The sequence below is a fragment of the Drosophila sechellia genome, chromosome 2R, assembly GCF_004382195.2.
Source record: "Drosophila sechellia strain sech25 chromosome 2R, ASM438219v1, whole genome shotgun sequence".
Classification (NCBI taxonomy): Eukaryota; Metazoa; Arthropoda; class Insecta; order Diptera; family Drosophilidae; genus Drosophila; species Drosophila sechellia.
The window spans coordinates 5,451,624-5,467,525 of record NC_045950.1 but is presented as its reverse complement, the minus strand read 5'-3'; the positions used below and the strand labels follow the sequence as shown (position 1 = coordinate 5,467,525).

The 15,902-nt window shown below is 44.0% G+C and overlaps 1 protein-coding gene across 2 annotated transcripts; it reads left to right on the top strand.

Annotated features, from left to right (window-relative positions):
- Positions 1 to 3,906: 3,906 nt before the first annotated feature.
- On the top strand, positions 3,907 to 7,490 carry LOC116800608. Of its 2 annotated transcripts, none has more exons than XR_004361505.1 (3): positions 3,907 to 4,528; positions 6,143 to 6,577; positions 6,680 to 7,490. XR_004361505.1 is itself a non-coding variant. In XM_032716489.1 (3 exons), the coding sequence occupies exons 1-3, from the start codon at positions 4,511 to 4,513 to the stop codon at positions 6,681 to 6,683; spliced, it is 360 nt and encodes a 119-aa protein (XP_032572380.1). In that variant the 5' UTR covers positions 3,907 to 4,510; the 3' UTR covers positions 6,684 to 7,490. The 2 variants fall into 2 exon arrangements, 1 of the variants encoding a protein (XP_032572380.1); XM_032716489.1 differs by having other exon boundaries at positions 6,240 to 6,577.
- Positions 7,491 to 15,902: the final 8,412 nt, after the last annotated feature.

Genomic DNA, 15,902 nt, shown 5'->3' with positions numbered 1-15,902 from the left:
TCAGCATTTGCGAACAGCTGAATGGCAGGGAGCCAAACGGAAGTGAAATTCATTTAAAAGTTAAGAGGGGCGTTGAAATTTAGTTGGTAATCTTCCCAAGGTTTCCCCTTCATATGCGCGCGTGTGGCATCCAGTTTGCCAGCGGAACCCGCAATGTGCACATGGAAAATTAATTTGTTTTGTTGCTTTGCACCTCGGAACGATTGAGGCTTCATTTCCCGCCGCCAGCTCATTTTCCACACATGGCCACAGAAACGCCATTGTCGTTTATTCTCAGCCACGCCTCCGCTCATTTAATGGCAATTTGGTTGTGGATATGGATGTGGGATGTGGGGGCGAATCTGGGTAGCTGAGTGCTGTGTGGCCCGGTGCTTCTGATGGCAAAAGGTGTCCAAATTGAGGCGCCCCGTTGTCACAGCAGCAGCAACTTGTGTGCTGCTATGTGCGTAATTAAAATTAACTGCTCCTGTTACTCGTACTTTCGGCGCAAATTGGTTTTGCTTGTTTGCCAGTCTCAAAATTAATACAACACACAGCCGCCGGGGGGAGGCCCGACATAAAACTCGCATTTAACTTAAACTCTATTTTGAGCTGGAAGCCTTGCCTTAAAGGCCCGGCAACATGTAGCAAGCCCACCGATTGTTTGGGGTTAATTAAGGAACATGCAATTAGCCGCACGCGGATGTGCGTATCGCATCCATGGAATGCATACCGGGTATAAACTTCCGATTTGTGCTGGAAGTTGAGCCATTTTCATTAGCACCTCTGCAGTTGCACTGCAGCAGGGCATCAGCCGCAGCCAGCGACTCCGGACATCCGAGTGAGCTCAAACATATCACAACTGCAATATTTTCCGTCCGTGCTCTGGGGGCAAAGCGATGAACTATGCATGTCACGTAGCTCAGAAGCGGTGTCCCCGCACTTTGAACCCAAAAACTGTGTGCACCCACCCAACTCGCATCTACACTGCGCGAAAGTGTAGCTAGTTAGTTGCTCTAACTTAGCTTCATGAAATATTGAACATTAAAAGTGGTGCCACACTTATATATGTATTATCTCTTTTATCATTTATGCTCCTATTCTAATTTATAGTCTTTTATTTATTTTAGAGATAACTTCCCTCTCTGTAGGTCAGTTATAAAAATCGGGCTTGGCCCGGACTCTTGGCCTGCCCCCCAGTCGTGTCCTGCCCTGGATGTTAAATGCATGCCAAAGCCCCGAGGCTAACTACACTTGAACTCCCACCCGTCACTCCTTTCACTGCCCACATCCCCAGTGCAAGCCCCCAACGAAAAACTGAGTTTTCAGCCCCTCGTTGGTTGGAGACAAAGTGCGGTGGTGGCCATAAAGTCATCTCTGCCATTTATTTGTGCAATTCGCTGGGTTTAAAGTTGGCCGCATAGTTGACAAATTTCCAGCAGCACCCAGGAATGCCATTTTGGAATATAAGTTAAGATTTTTGGCTTGGTCTCCGAGCACAGTCACTCATCTGAATATTCCGATTAGTTTGGGGAACGAATATAGCCTAGTCCCATGTGGTTTATTGAGTGTGGAGAGGCAACCATCATCAATCATTTGATGTATTGATTGGCAATCAATTGGTTAAAAACAAGGTAAGACAGATATGAAAAAAGTATCTTTTTGGCATATAGAATGGGCAAGTGTGAGATAATCCATAAAAAAGGGATATAACACAAGAGATGATAGCTATTCCTGCTCTCTATAAATCCCATTTTAAAAAGAGATTCCGTTGCTATGAAAGTAGCTTTAAGGTAATTTGCTCAATGGAGTTATTGCAGCCAATGCCACAAAAATGTAAATCCCCGAGTAAGCATCCTTTCCGCAAAAACTAATCGAGAGTCGCGTAATTAGCTGCTAGTTGTGGTTTTGGTCAGAACGCTGGGGCGCTAATTGAAACTTTACACCTGCCGCCGACAGTTTCGAGCGAGCTGCATCTGTGGAAATCCTTAAAGTGCCACTCGAGCGACGGAGGAGCAACAAGGCCCGCACTTTAACTTTCCCCGGCAATTGGTCCCCAAGGAGCATTTTGCTGAGCACCGAGCACTAATTAATCCGGCAGCCACAGACACCTGGTGGGGGGAGTGGTGCCCGGGGGGGGGGAGAGTTGATTCCCCCGGCGGTGCATGAGAATATCCCCGCATTCCATTCGATTCAATTCCAACGCATCACGCATACGCCGTGGTGGCTGCTCGGCAACAAAGTGATTTATTTGCCGAAGGCAAATTAACATTTAGATTAAAGAGCGTGGAATTAACATTTTCCATAAATATTTATTCGATTCGCAGTGGGAATGAAAAGAAGTATAAAATAATTTCATCTTTTAGCTGCAATCTAACTTGGTTACTTCTCTGCCCAAGTGTTTTGCATTTTCCCAACGTAATCCAAATCGGACGCGAAAACGAAAGCCAACAGCTGAAAAAGAGGACATGGACCAGTGCTGACATTTTGTCCTGGACATCAGTCCTTTTGTGCGAATTTTTCAGATATTCATCAAAACTTAAAAATACAGAAGTCGATTTGTAAATGATTTCAGCAACCAACAGCAAATATATACAAAATAAATTAGGACTATATAAAACTATATGATAAAATATAAAATTATTTTAAAGTGCTGCCCTATAAATTGCCCGCTTGCATCACTGAACTGAAATTTACTTTTGGCTGCAACAACTTCCCTCAGCTTTCTTGGCCAGGACGCAGCTGCTCCTTGTAATGGTGATAGCCATCTCGTTTCCGTTTCATTCCGTCTTCTATTATCATAGATAACAAAAAAGGAGAACGGAGACAGCAATCTATATGAGGCAATCAAGTGCAACTGAGGTTCAGACATAGTGACAGCTTCCTCCGAGGAGTGAAAACCTATTCTTCGATTTTCCTGCTACATTTTCGACGCAACTGGAAAATTTGGTGATATCATTTCGTAATAGATAGATAGTATCATTTATAAAATTTGTAATTACATTTTTGTTGTTCAATAGCTTGACAACTAGATTATCTATTTCTTTATCGTGCGCATTAGTCAGTTCACATTCACTTCAATTATTTCTAAACTCGCATAAAAAGCCAACAATTTGGTATGCAAATTAACGAAGCGAGAGCTTTAAGCCAGCATAATTCGCAAATACTTACCCTCGAAGTGCCTTTATTTCGGTTCAAACATTTGCATGTATAAATATTTTATCAGATGTACATCATGGCTACAATTTATTATACTATGCAGAAGAATCCCTCTTCAGAATCCGTATCGGATCTCGTCGGCCGTAAATGCAACTTCCGCTTTGATGCTTCCAGCTCAGTGGTTTTTAATAATAAAACGAATTGGAGCGACAACACACACAAATTGATAACCCGCTGTGTGCACTTCATAAAGTGTAAAAGTTGAAAAGTGGAAAAGTGTAAAAGCCGAAGGGAACTGCAGAAAGGGAAACTTTCTGCACCTTCGCATCCCAAGTCGGGTGTAATATAAACAATTCGTATGGCCGCAGGCACAACAATAAAAGCGTTACAACTCGGCCAAGACAAAGTCAAGTTGAAGTTGAAGGCAACAAAAAAAAGCAGCTTCAAGTACGCAATGACAATTGACACGAGTTGGCGGGAAGGCGCAGCCCCCTCGGAAAATGCCCCCCGCCCCAACGAACAACAACGCTACCTACACCTTAACCGGAAAACTCGAAGGCCCCGCTTCGCCCGGGCTTTTCCCGCCTCGCACAATTTATTTTATTGTTGTTTGGCAAACAACTTTCATAAGTTTCCAGCTGTTCACAAACGGCACTCAATTTTGGTCGCCATGGCAATCGTCGTAGCTGTCCTCCTCGTATTTTCCACCCCCGGCTTTTCCCCGTGAAAAGTTATAAAGAGCGAGTTTTACATTATTAGTTGCTCGTTGGTGTGACTGCGCTGGACGAGTCGCAAACTGCCGGGAAAACTGCCGGACAAACGGACAAACGGACAGCCGTACAAACGGACAGCCGGACAAACGGATAGCCGGACAATCGGACTCCGGCCGTAGAGTTGGCCAGACTCATTTCCATAAGCAGTTGCAGCTGCTGCGGCATTTAAATTTGCAATTACTTGCGTGGTCGGTCTGCTGACGTCGAAAAAATGAAAAGGAAACACCATGAAATCAATGCAAATTTGAATGCCAAAAACGTAATATTATGGCCAAAAAAAAAGTGGAAAGCATTACTGTGAAATAGTTTGAGTGTTAAATGACCTTTTCAGTATATGAGTCCATTATTAAAATATATATTTTGTTGAATGAGGAACATATAGAAATTGAATACATGCTATACATTTTTTTTAAACATTATATCAATAACAATCAAAACTAATATGTGTTCATGTTTATAATTATATCACTTACAAGGAGATTAAAAGGGTATACTAGATTCTTTTAAAAGTATGTAACATATAGAAGGAAGCGTGTCCACCCAGTATATGGATTTATGATCAGGATATCTATCCATTTGGCCATGTCGATCTGTTCGATATGCTAGCTGATTATGAGGTATGTGATAGTCGAAGAACTCGACTATAGCGTTCTCTCAGCGCCAATTTAAAGTGCATTTAACACACGGTCCAGAAATTAAAAAATCAATTATTCGAATTGACCCACCTCTAAACATTTGTTTTCACCCAAACCGAGATGGCCGAAAATCCATCAAAATACGCAAATAATTGCTGGCCCAAAAATTTCTATTTGGCATTTACATGCGCCGGTCGAATCGATTCGATGCCAAAAAGTCAATCAACTGCTGGAAGTGAGGGCGAAACGAGGGGGCGCTTCAAATATTTGCAGTGGCAGCGTTTGGTCGGGTTTTTCCTGGATTTTCCTGGCCCGTTCAAATGTCCGAAATCATGTACACAGCATCTGGCCCGGTTTGCGGTTGAAAGGGTGCAACCAACAATAAATAAAGTCTAGCCGGAGTGCACTTCAGCAGAAACAATTATGGCTGCCAGCGGGATATGTATCTATATCTATATGCATGAATATATAAGTGTGTATGCCCGTGGGTTTTTCGGTTTAGAATAGGTCACTGCCCACTGAAGAACAAAAAGTTCGGTTTCCAGCACAGTCCGGCATTCAAAAAAAAATATTAAGAAATCTGTCGAACGGAAACGGAAGTGGCCGCATAAACAAAACCAGTCAATAATTGTTCGCCACTGAAAAGTTAAACAAAACGAAAAGAAGCTGAGTTTGTGCTAAGGCCATATATTTGGGTGTTGGGATAGCAGGAGTTGCGGAAATTCCTGCGAAAAACACATTCTGGCTCAAAGCCAATTAGACTCTGGGCCTGGCCAAAAAGGTTTCTCCACCAGCTGTCAGCCGACATTTTGACGACAGGATGACAAGTTTAATATGGCTTGAAGGCAGCCCACCACAATCAGTTTTCTTGCCTTAAATCGCTCGCAGAGCTGGCATTCCATATTCACATCCCCAGCTCCATATCCAGATGCAATTACCCCATTCTCGCCAAGATCCCAACTGGATGTGTCTGCGCCTGGCTCGTAAATTGCCAGCGTGATATTGAATTACGTGTGACTTTCTACTTCCGCTGGCCCGTAATCCGTTTCCGGTTCGCTGGCTGGGCTTACATTTACCGTTAATCTCCTGCTAAGCGTCTCCAATAAATTATTGCCAGCGAAAAGAGCAGTCCAATCCAGTCCAGTCCAGCCAGAAGTCCTCCGATCCGAGTGGCTGCAACTGTGTGGGAAAATTTGCAATTAAAATGCAAGCGCTGATAGCCGAGCGAGTCAAGCGAACGAAGCGTTTCACCCGGCGCTTTCCTCCATTTCCCAATACCCCGCAAGTGAAATGTGAGAAGGACACGTTGGCATCCTTCGCACCTCAAGTCTGCATAAGCCAGTACGATTGAAGCCACTCGGCAAATAGTTGGTTCACATAAATCTGTCAGCGAAGTGTAATGAATCAATTGCAACATTTCTAGATTTTTAATCTCTAGAGATTATTTTAATATAATATCGAATGATATTTAATATATGGGTTACTTATGTTTTCAAAGTTTACAATATGCTTGCTATTGGCCATGAACTTTATCTGCTGTCTGAAACGAACAGCAAATTTACCCATTTACGATTAAATTTTAACTTTAATTGGTAGTCAGAAGTCGAATCTGATTCACTCCCTCTGGCTTTCATCCGTTTTTGTGCGCTCGTGCTTTTTGCGGCCACCATTCTGACCTAATTCGGAGCATCAGCCAGAATCCGGCGAGCATTTCGTTTCGTTTGGTCAGCATTCACCACTCAGAGCCCCGAATCCAGTATCCACTATCCAGTATCCAGAGCTCATGGAGCCACTGCATTGTCGGTTAACGTATTCAACGCTAAAATGTGTGCAGCTACCACACCACCGGTGCCACCGAAGCCACTGCAGCCTGTGGCACCACCAGCACCACTTCAGCATCATAACATTTCGAGCCACGCAAGTTCTGTTTGCCTTTTGCGGTTTCCTCCACCAGCTAATGCAGATTTTGGGCGCTCTTTTGGCCATTATGTATGTTCCAGCTGCTCAACAAGAAGCATTGAGTGTTAGTGGGTAATGAAAAAGCTGTAGAATTGGTTAAGTGTATAGCTACAATTCGATTAGATATATTAACTTAAATGTTACTTTTTCAATTGTTTCGCTACTGGTTTCTAGATAAACTGGAAACTAATCCAAATCAACGCCTAATGGGCTCCGAACGCATCTGCTGGAAACTATATATAGCTTCGCTGCATCCCTTATCAACCGAAGCGCTCGGGAAATGAGGAAATGGCTTAAAGCAGTTACCGTTCTCTCTTGGCCACTTCAAAGGCGGCGAATGCACTTAATTGAGTGGTCGTTAGTCCCGGAGGAGGAGGCATGGCGGAGCAGAGCCAACCAGATCAAAGGAGCAGCTCAGACCCGCCAGAAAGCTGCGTCAATCGGACACCTCCATTAGCCCAATCAACCTCGGAATGCGCGAATGGTGGATGCGAGTGTGGAAGTGGCAGTGTGGCAGTGGAAGTGCCAGCGGAAGCGGACACTCAATTAAATCTTACTGCACATTTCGCAACAATTGGCCAGCTACTTTGCAGCCGGCTTACTGCGTGTAATAGCCATCTGGTCATCCGCCCGGAATCTGTGTCATCGGATCGGATCGGATTGGACTGGACTGGATGGCAGTGTCATCCATTCGGCGACTCTCATTAAAAGTGGCGTGGCTTTTAAGTACCTTAAATTGCCACTCGCGTGCACACAGACGCATTTATCACGTTCGCTGATGGTGCACTGGAAAAAAAGCCTCACCAACTAGCAAGGAAGTGTGGAAGTATATGCATTACAATGACACGGAAAGTGTGGTTTTTATCAGAGTGATTAAAATGAACTCTAGTTGTTCTAGACATTCTTAAAATAAATATGTAATGACACAAAGCAAGTCGGAGAATTGCTATCTTAAGTTATTTTGCAAAATCAGGAATAAATTCAGCTAAAAGGATTGCTAACAATTTGTATCTGTGCATCTGTTACTGATTTACGCTTGTGAGATGCGACATCAGAACTTTTTTCCTGCGCCTTTATCGCTTTAATTGTGGGTCCTGCTGGCCGAGGGACAAGTAGCGAGGGGCTGAAAGGGGCGAAGGGATCATCTCCGGCTTCCTGTGTCATACTTTTGCTTCCTGTTGCAGGGCTACGGCGCTGCAGGACCTGGTGCTGCTCTTCGTCCTCCGCCTCCGTCAGCCGGTGCTCTTTCGTCAGCAAACAGGCCAACAATGATGCGGATGGGTTGTTGGGATGCTGCGATGATGGGTTGATGGTGGGGTGGATGTCGTCGGCTCCGTGCCGGATTCTGGGACGGCTGTTAGTGCCACCATGATGCATCCACGGCTGTTTGGGCTGACAGCGATCCAGGTCACTGCACTGAAGGCATCAATTACGCCGGAGCCTGGCATTAAAGTAATTTCAATTTCGCAGCCGACTCAAACGGATGCATCCTGTTTCTGTTTTCCTTCGGTGCGAAATTCAATTAGGCTCAGTGACGAAGGCCACCGCCGCAGTGGTAATAATTACAAAAACGAAGGCTAACAGGTGTGGCGGATTGCGCAATTAATTACCACTTTTCTGCGGGCTGATGTAATTCTTTAATTAAGGTGTTTTTTCTTTCACTAAATCACTCTTTTTGCCGCCCAGTTATGATATTAAAGGTATTTCCGTTTATTGCACACAATCCATTCACCATCGTGGTTTGAACCCCTCCTGCCACATGGCTCAATCGTAAATCAACTAAGCGGAATAATGGCCTCTTCCAACTCAATCTAACTTAGCTGTGGTGCATCCCGAACAGGGATTAAATTATGATTATCATACTGGCATAATTCAATATCCCATGCCATCAGTGCAATATCAAATGGTTGGTGGCAAATCAAAGCTGTTAACACGATCTCATGGCCATTAGGCCAAAACCGACCAAAGTCAGAGCCACAGACAGATGCACATCCACGTTCGCACATTAAATGAGGCCCATACTCGCATTGTAAATCAAATTACGCATACGCCTCATGGGCCGCAGCTCGAAAATTGCAGCGATACATGCAGGCACTGCAAAAAAAAAATTTGTTAGTTTTCTTATTTCAAACTTAATTGGATGGCGTTTAAATTTGTAGTAGTTCTGTCATGCTAGTAGCCATGACATTGAACACATTTTCTTGATAGCAGAACAATCTGAAAGTTATGATTCTTTCTGTGCAGTTGTATTTCAAGGGGTATGCATTAGCTTGAGCTGCAGTTTAATACACATAGCGCAAATAATTCACACAATAAGCTGCCGCCGGAGCTGCTGCCCTGCTCCATGGCCATTATTCATGGGCTGGCCAGGAGTGGCGCTGGCGCTGCTCCCCCGAAACATACATATGTCCCAGCACCGCCGGAGCAGCCGAGAACACGGCAAAGTTGCAGTTGCATTTTGGGGCAGTGGCAGTATGGTAACCGACAGTCGGCCCCCGGAGACCAACACGTTTATGGCATTTGCCAATGCAATGGCCGGAGTGCGCTCTTCGCTTTTCACTTTTATTGTGGCCACAGTCGATGGCTGGCAAAGTGCTTGCACTGGGTAAGGCCGACAATATATCTGTCTGGCTGTCGGTGAGCACAATCAAAGGAGGTGTATGTACGTCCCACCCAGAAGCCATAAGGATACGGGAGGAGGAGCGGGTGCAGGAGCAGGAGCTGGTGCTGGTGCTGAAGCAGATGCACTTGCCTTTGCAAAGCTTGCCAGCTGCTTTTCCGTTTTTATGACAGCTTCCGGAGGAGTGGCAGGATACATGTGTTCGCATTCGTATATGCAGGTTTCCCTGTGTTTTGGCACCTGGAAATACCTCAAAGAAAATAATTCCGCCCCAGTCCCAGAAACTGTCTAAGCTGCCGCACGCTTCTGTCCTGAAGGCTTACTTTGTGTGCTGCCGCATAGTGTTGCACGGCAAAATAAAAGAGCATCCTTTTTCGATCGCATGTAATCCGACTGATTTGCGCCCAAAGGCAGCAACTAAGGTATGATTAAATTATATTACATTTGATGGTAAATTATGCCAAGTACCATTAAAGGCTTAAGGTTAGAAATGATATTTTAATATCATATATATAATTAATCAATTCTACTTTTAAATATAATAAATCCATAAAAGCACATACGCAGATGCATTTCACTTGCAACTGAGCAAATGCATATGCATGCATTTATCAAACGCATCGCTCAAACGATTTGGGGTTCGACCGAAATTTGTTTCCTCTGTCAAAACAGGATATGTCCGTTGCCCAGGACAACCCCCAACAAATCTGACAACGAGATTTGTATGCGGGCTGAATTTTACGATTTTATTGCCAATGGGGCTTAAAAGGGGAAAGATTAGGGGGCGGGATCGAGTGGCATTAATGTGCGGCACTTAAATGGTTTGAAACCGCAAAACAAAACACCAAGGAGCAACAACATCAAAGTTGGGCATTTACATGTTGCCAAACACAAACAACAAGGATGTTTCGGCAGTATAAGGCTTGGAGAATACCGCTTAATAAAATATAATAAAATGGTTGAAAGAACTTACCTATAAATACTAAATTCTTATGATAACTCAACAGGAGGGTGATGTGCAACAACTAAGATTTTTAAATATTTTTTTCTTTATTTTCTTATAAATATTAGATAGCCCAAGATAGCTGCAGATACCATGGCCCAAAACTTCTGGGCAAAAACGGACGCACAATTCGCATTGTTTGGCTTTTGGTAGTGGCAGCTTAGCCAAGGATTTGTCCTATTTTATAGGTCTATGCGAATGGAAGAGTTTCCTCGTGCCTGTGCGTCTGCGAAATTTTCTGATTTATGGTATTAAACGCACACAAAAAACTGTTGAATTGGATTTTATTCGAATTTAATGGGTTTTTAGTGTATTTTAATGGGATCCCTTTGTGGTAGTTGGCAAATTTTCAGATTTTAATTTGGTTATTTTCTGTGCGTTTGTGCATTCGCACAAAAATTGTGGCCAATTCGGGCTAATTCAATTGCTGGACAGTTAGTTCTATCAGAAGAGTGGGTAATTTTCGAAAAACAAACCTAAGTAACATTATCCTTAAAATCAGCACTGTACCCCAATGTGTCTATCCTGTTTAAAGGACCATTTCAGCATGCAGTGCGTTACATCGCGCATACGCCGTGTTGTACGAGCCTCGAATAGTAGAATGTATGATGGAGCCAAAGAGCGTGTGCCGAACCATATGCACTACCAATTTATGGCTTCAATAAACATAAAGTTTATAAACTCCCGAGGCGATGGCGTTGCTCATCATCTGCAGCGGATTGTCGAGGAAGCAGCAGCAACGATGGCCGAATAAATAATGGAAAAGAAAAGTGATGTCATAAAAATTTTATCTCTTAACTGGAATTGAGCAGCATGAGCCAGCTCGCAGCGACAACAAAAGGTAGCAGCAGGAGCAGCAGGAGCAGGAGCATCCTGCCATGGTCACTCCGGGAAAAGGGGAAATAATAAGGGCAATGCTGTGGGGAAAGCAAGCGGAAAATGTGAGAGCAGCATTTCCCAAGCAGCCGTATAATGGCGATCAGAAAAGCCGAACAAAGCTGACAAGGCTGCACCAGTTGAGTGGAGAGTGAGGGCTTTATGGAGTTGCAACTTTAGTGTATATGCGATACAAAATGCTGGGACATGGACATGCTGAATTTCAGGTGACTTAAACTTGTTTGCTCCTCTATGGGATTACACCTTTCAGCTTCTGAACCGAGAAACTTGTTGGCAACTATTTTAAATGCTGCAGATAATAAGGGAGTTTAAGCAAACTCAGAAGGGGGGATTTCCATTTGGTTGGGCGGTGGAGCAGTGAAATTTTAATTAAGCTGCAACTTAAATTAATATAAGTTTTATTTACTGACCTCCAATATTTGCCAATCAATGGGGCTATAATTCAATTTCAATACGCATCTGCAAAAAGGCTCAATTACGAGTTTCGCTCAACAAAGACTCGTTGACACTTTGATAGCAGTTTAAATGCCAGAAATGCAAATCATAGGATTCGTGATCGCTGCAATTCAGGTAATTAAAGCCGGATGACCGGAGAAATTAAAAAACTTCAAAGGGAATTTAATAACAGTCACGTACTTTTTATTTATTTAAACAACACTTTGACGTTGAATTTTTTGTGCCAAATAAATTCTTTTAAAACATACTGTTTTGTGTTCACTTTAGTAGCACGATTAGTTTGATTCAGCAGAGTATTTATATTACTATTTTGAACTTAGCGTAATTATATCAGAAAGATTACATGCTCTCAGCTGCAAACAACAGCCTGGTAATTGATTACCCATAAATTGTGAAATAAAATTATTTATTCAGGGACTGCAAAGATATTACCCGGACAAACAAAGTAAATTTCCGGCACTCTGGCCATTTTGAACTTTTACTTTTCGGGCACGAGCGTTTTGCCTTTCGGGGGATGCAGTTCAGCTAACTCATTTCACAATTTGCCAGCATGAAACGGTTTTAATGTGAAAACTTTTGCGGCAACATTGTGGCAACACAAAAAGGTACGAGCTCAACAAATGCGGCTTGCCTGCCAGCCAGACAGATGGTGGTGGATCCTAGCCTCCTTGACTCCTAGGATCCCTGCATCCCGGTGCCTGCTTCATGGAGCATGATTAAGTTGTGTGGACGTTGGGCAGAGTTCAATTTTGGGCCAACCATGTCCATGGGCTGCGAGTGAAAAGCGAGTCAGTGGGCCAAATGCAATCAAAAGAACAATAACAATTGCCGGAGCAATCGGTAAACCAAGTCTATATAGACTATAGCCTCCATATATATGTAGTATGGGCTCAGTCGACTGGCGTGTTTGCGGAGAACAAACAAAATATTGAATATGATTTGCACACACATGTGCCCGCTGCTCACTCACTCAATCAATAAAGTCGAGGGGAGCGATAGGGGGGATCCCCGTTTCCGAGACGAGATGTAAATAGAACGCCTTTCTAGTCCAATTTCCCTCGATGGAAATGGAAATGGGAGTGGAAATCGAAAGCGCTCTATGCAAATCTCCCTCGTGTCGCCTTTTCTACGCATTTTCACATTGCCACACAATGGATTTACATAAAAATGCACTTGATCTGCTTGCCTCTAGATGGTGTGGCTAGATACACATGTGCACATATGTACATGTACGGATATATCTCCATTCAGCTGCCAGCGCGATTTATTTACACTTGGTGATGAGTACGTCCTCGTCATCCACTCGCCGTGTTTGGGTTTGTCTTACACAGTGGGAAAGCTAATCGGCTTTGCCACCGAAAACATTTACATATGCCCCATGTAGTACCCTAATTTGCATTAATTCGGGTCCATGTCACCACATCATAAGGTTGTCCCTAATCTGAGGGGATTGTACATATAATTGGTCCTAAATCGAAAGAAACAGTCCATTGCCCACATTTAATATAATAAATATGTTTCCATTATCCACATTTAATATAATAATTATGTTCCATTGCCCACATTTAATATAATAAATATGTTTAACAATGAAAAACTCATTTAAAAGTTTTCAAATGTTCTGCATTCTCGAGTTTATTACGCTCGCGACGCTATAATTCCCAACTGCTTCTAGCTTTTCGTACTCGCTAATAATTCAAATTGTCCAAAGTTGCAGCTTAGTTTTTGTTTAAACAAAGCTACGTTTCTCTGGATAGTTAAAGTCGCAAATCAGTAATTCGCTTGGCAGTGTCGCCGGCGGTTATGAAGTGCTCCCTCGCTTATTACCCGACCCCTGGTGAGCTAATTAATTTCTGGCCCCACCTCGCCAGGTGGGCAGTGGAAGCAGGTCAGCGGAGGAATTACACGCTCCGGATTACACCCTAAGCCGTAGCTTTGAGCTCCAAGTTGGCCAGTGGTGCAGTCTTGTGCGGCTCCATGCGCTCTAATCCCCTTGCATGTCATTATGGCTGAGCTGTTGCCTAATTGCCGGCCCGCTGGATAACTGGATAGCTGGGCAACTGGATAGATGGGTAGCTGGGTAAATGGGTAACTGGGCAACTGGAGGCGGCGGCTTTAATTTGCTGGGACATCAGCGTGCGCACATCAATAATAAATGGCTGTCGGCAAAAGTTGTAAACCTTTTTCGGCACTTATCTGTCACACGTCACACGGCGCCAACATCATTTGTCAATTGTCACGGCTTCTGGTTTAACTCGAAACGGAAGTGGAACTCAGCCCTTATCTTCTCCGCATGCTCCCCTGCCCCGGAGCAAGACTGCTCCCAGTTAATTTGCAAAAGCCCGGCAGAAACACAGAAGTTCGGTGTTTGGCAACGTTTCCTTTCCCTCGTCACGCTCAATTGTTAAAAATGACAACTAATTAATGTCTGTCCGCCCACCCACTGACCACCATGGATGAGCCATCCCAGTGCCAGCTCCTTGGGCCGGAAATCGAAACTCTCTATCTGTGCTGCCAAGTTGCAAAATCCTCCGGCCAACTCGATTGGGCTTAATTTGAGGTCAACTGGCTCGGAATTTGAGAGTGATTTGTCGGTTTAAAGGTTAATGGGTGGTGGTCAGTGGGTCAGTGGTCAGTGGGCTGAGGCTGTGGAAAATTTGCGGAGGACTGAAGCTAGAACTTGGTCGAAAATCAATCAAATTACTGTCGGTTTGCAGTAGAAAGTCCAATATTGGCAAGTGGTCAATGGCAGTGAGATACGAAGTTATTTGCACAAATAGTTACATTTCTCATGGACAATATTACTTGGCTCATTACTTTGTCTCATCGTATCATAAATTTACTTGTCTAGCAATAAAATGGCCAATACCATATTTTATCTCGCCTTTAAACCAAGCTGTTCCCAATCCCCTTCAACCTGGAATCCATTCAAAATAGCGCCACAAATGAGTTCATTAGCGCGCTTCACTGGGAATCCCCTTTGAGGAGCCGCCCAATCCGTCGCCCGGTCGGGCGTACTTATTAGTTAACCATGCCCGCACCCTACAAAGCAGTTCCACATCCACTTAGTGGAGATAAGTACCAGAAGTGGGGGGCAGTTGGGTGGCGGGAACTCCCGCACTGCACAAATACCGTCATTAACTTTGTCTCAAGCCGCTCGCCCGGCAGCGATTTCATTGTTTTTGGCTTTGGCTTAAGCTTCCCAGATCCGAGCCTCCTCCATTCTCCAGCTCCCAGCTCCCAGTTCCTCATCCTCCTGCTCCGGTGCCTAATGATTCGCACTGGCTCAGCTTAATGACAGCAAACGGGCAGCAACTTTTCAAACTGCATTGGGTGCACTTTCCGGTCGTCCTTCTTGTGCCAGTCGAGCAGGACATGTGTTCGAGCACTTGGACTCGCCCCATTCCCGCCAAGTTGGCCACTTCCCACACCCATTCCCATTCCCATTGCAATTGCCATTTCTGTTTGTGCCGCCTAATGCTGCAATTTGTAGACCGCTGGGTTTATTACGGCCTGCGGCTGCTGGCGAGGAATGAGCGACACTTTGGCCCCAGGCGTTCTCGCAGCAGGAAGGTCCTACGGTCGGCCGGGTTAAGAACCCCACTTGCATGCAAGTTCTTACAGTTGGGCTCAAACATTTAGTTATAATATAAGATTTTCTTATAACAATGTTCTATTTTGCAATATTAACCATTTTGACATTCTGAATATACAAAAATCTGGTTATGAAATAGAAAGTAGTACTTCTTATACTTACATATAAATCAATTGAAATAAATTGTAAAATTTAAATGTTTAGTTCCAATATGTAAGTGGTATTATCTATGATATACAAGTAGTTTCTTAAGTACCATACTATGTCAGCTCGTTCAAGCTTCCGAATTGATTATTATTTAATGATATATATGTAAGTTTTAGCAACAATTAAACGAAACAAGATCCAAGTGATACACCCTCGATTGCCCTGAATTCCTAAATGCTGGAAATAATTCTTTTGCTTGTTTTTCGAAATATTTGAAGTATTCGCATATACTGCTAACCCCAATTTATTAGCACATTGCAGGAGGATATGGGAAACTCCTATGAGAAGTTCGCACGCCAAGGGTGCTATCCGTGTGACCACATCCGTCCAAATTTCCACATGCCATATTACAGCCGGGCGCATAGAGGACTCGCTTTGGGCCTGGCCAGAAACTTTCGGCAGCTGGCAAGTTGGCGACATTTTCGGCTGCCAAAAACTTTGCGAACTTTTGCGCCATGGCTGCGAGTCCGCAAAGTGCTCGTTCCGCTTTGAGTGGAGTTCATTACGAATGCCGCGTGTTGACTTATGCATAATTACTGTTTCCTCGGACCCCGTAGAGCGGCGGATACCCTGCACCGAGGGTATGGCATCCACCGATGCCAGCGCCCAGATCGCAGTT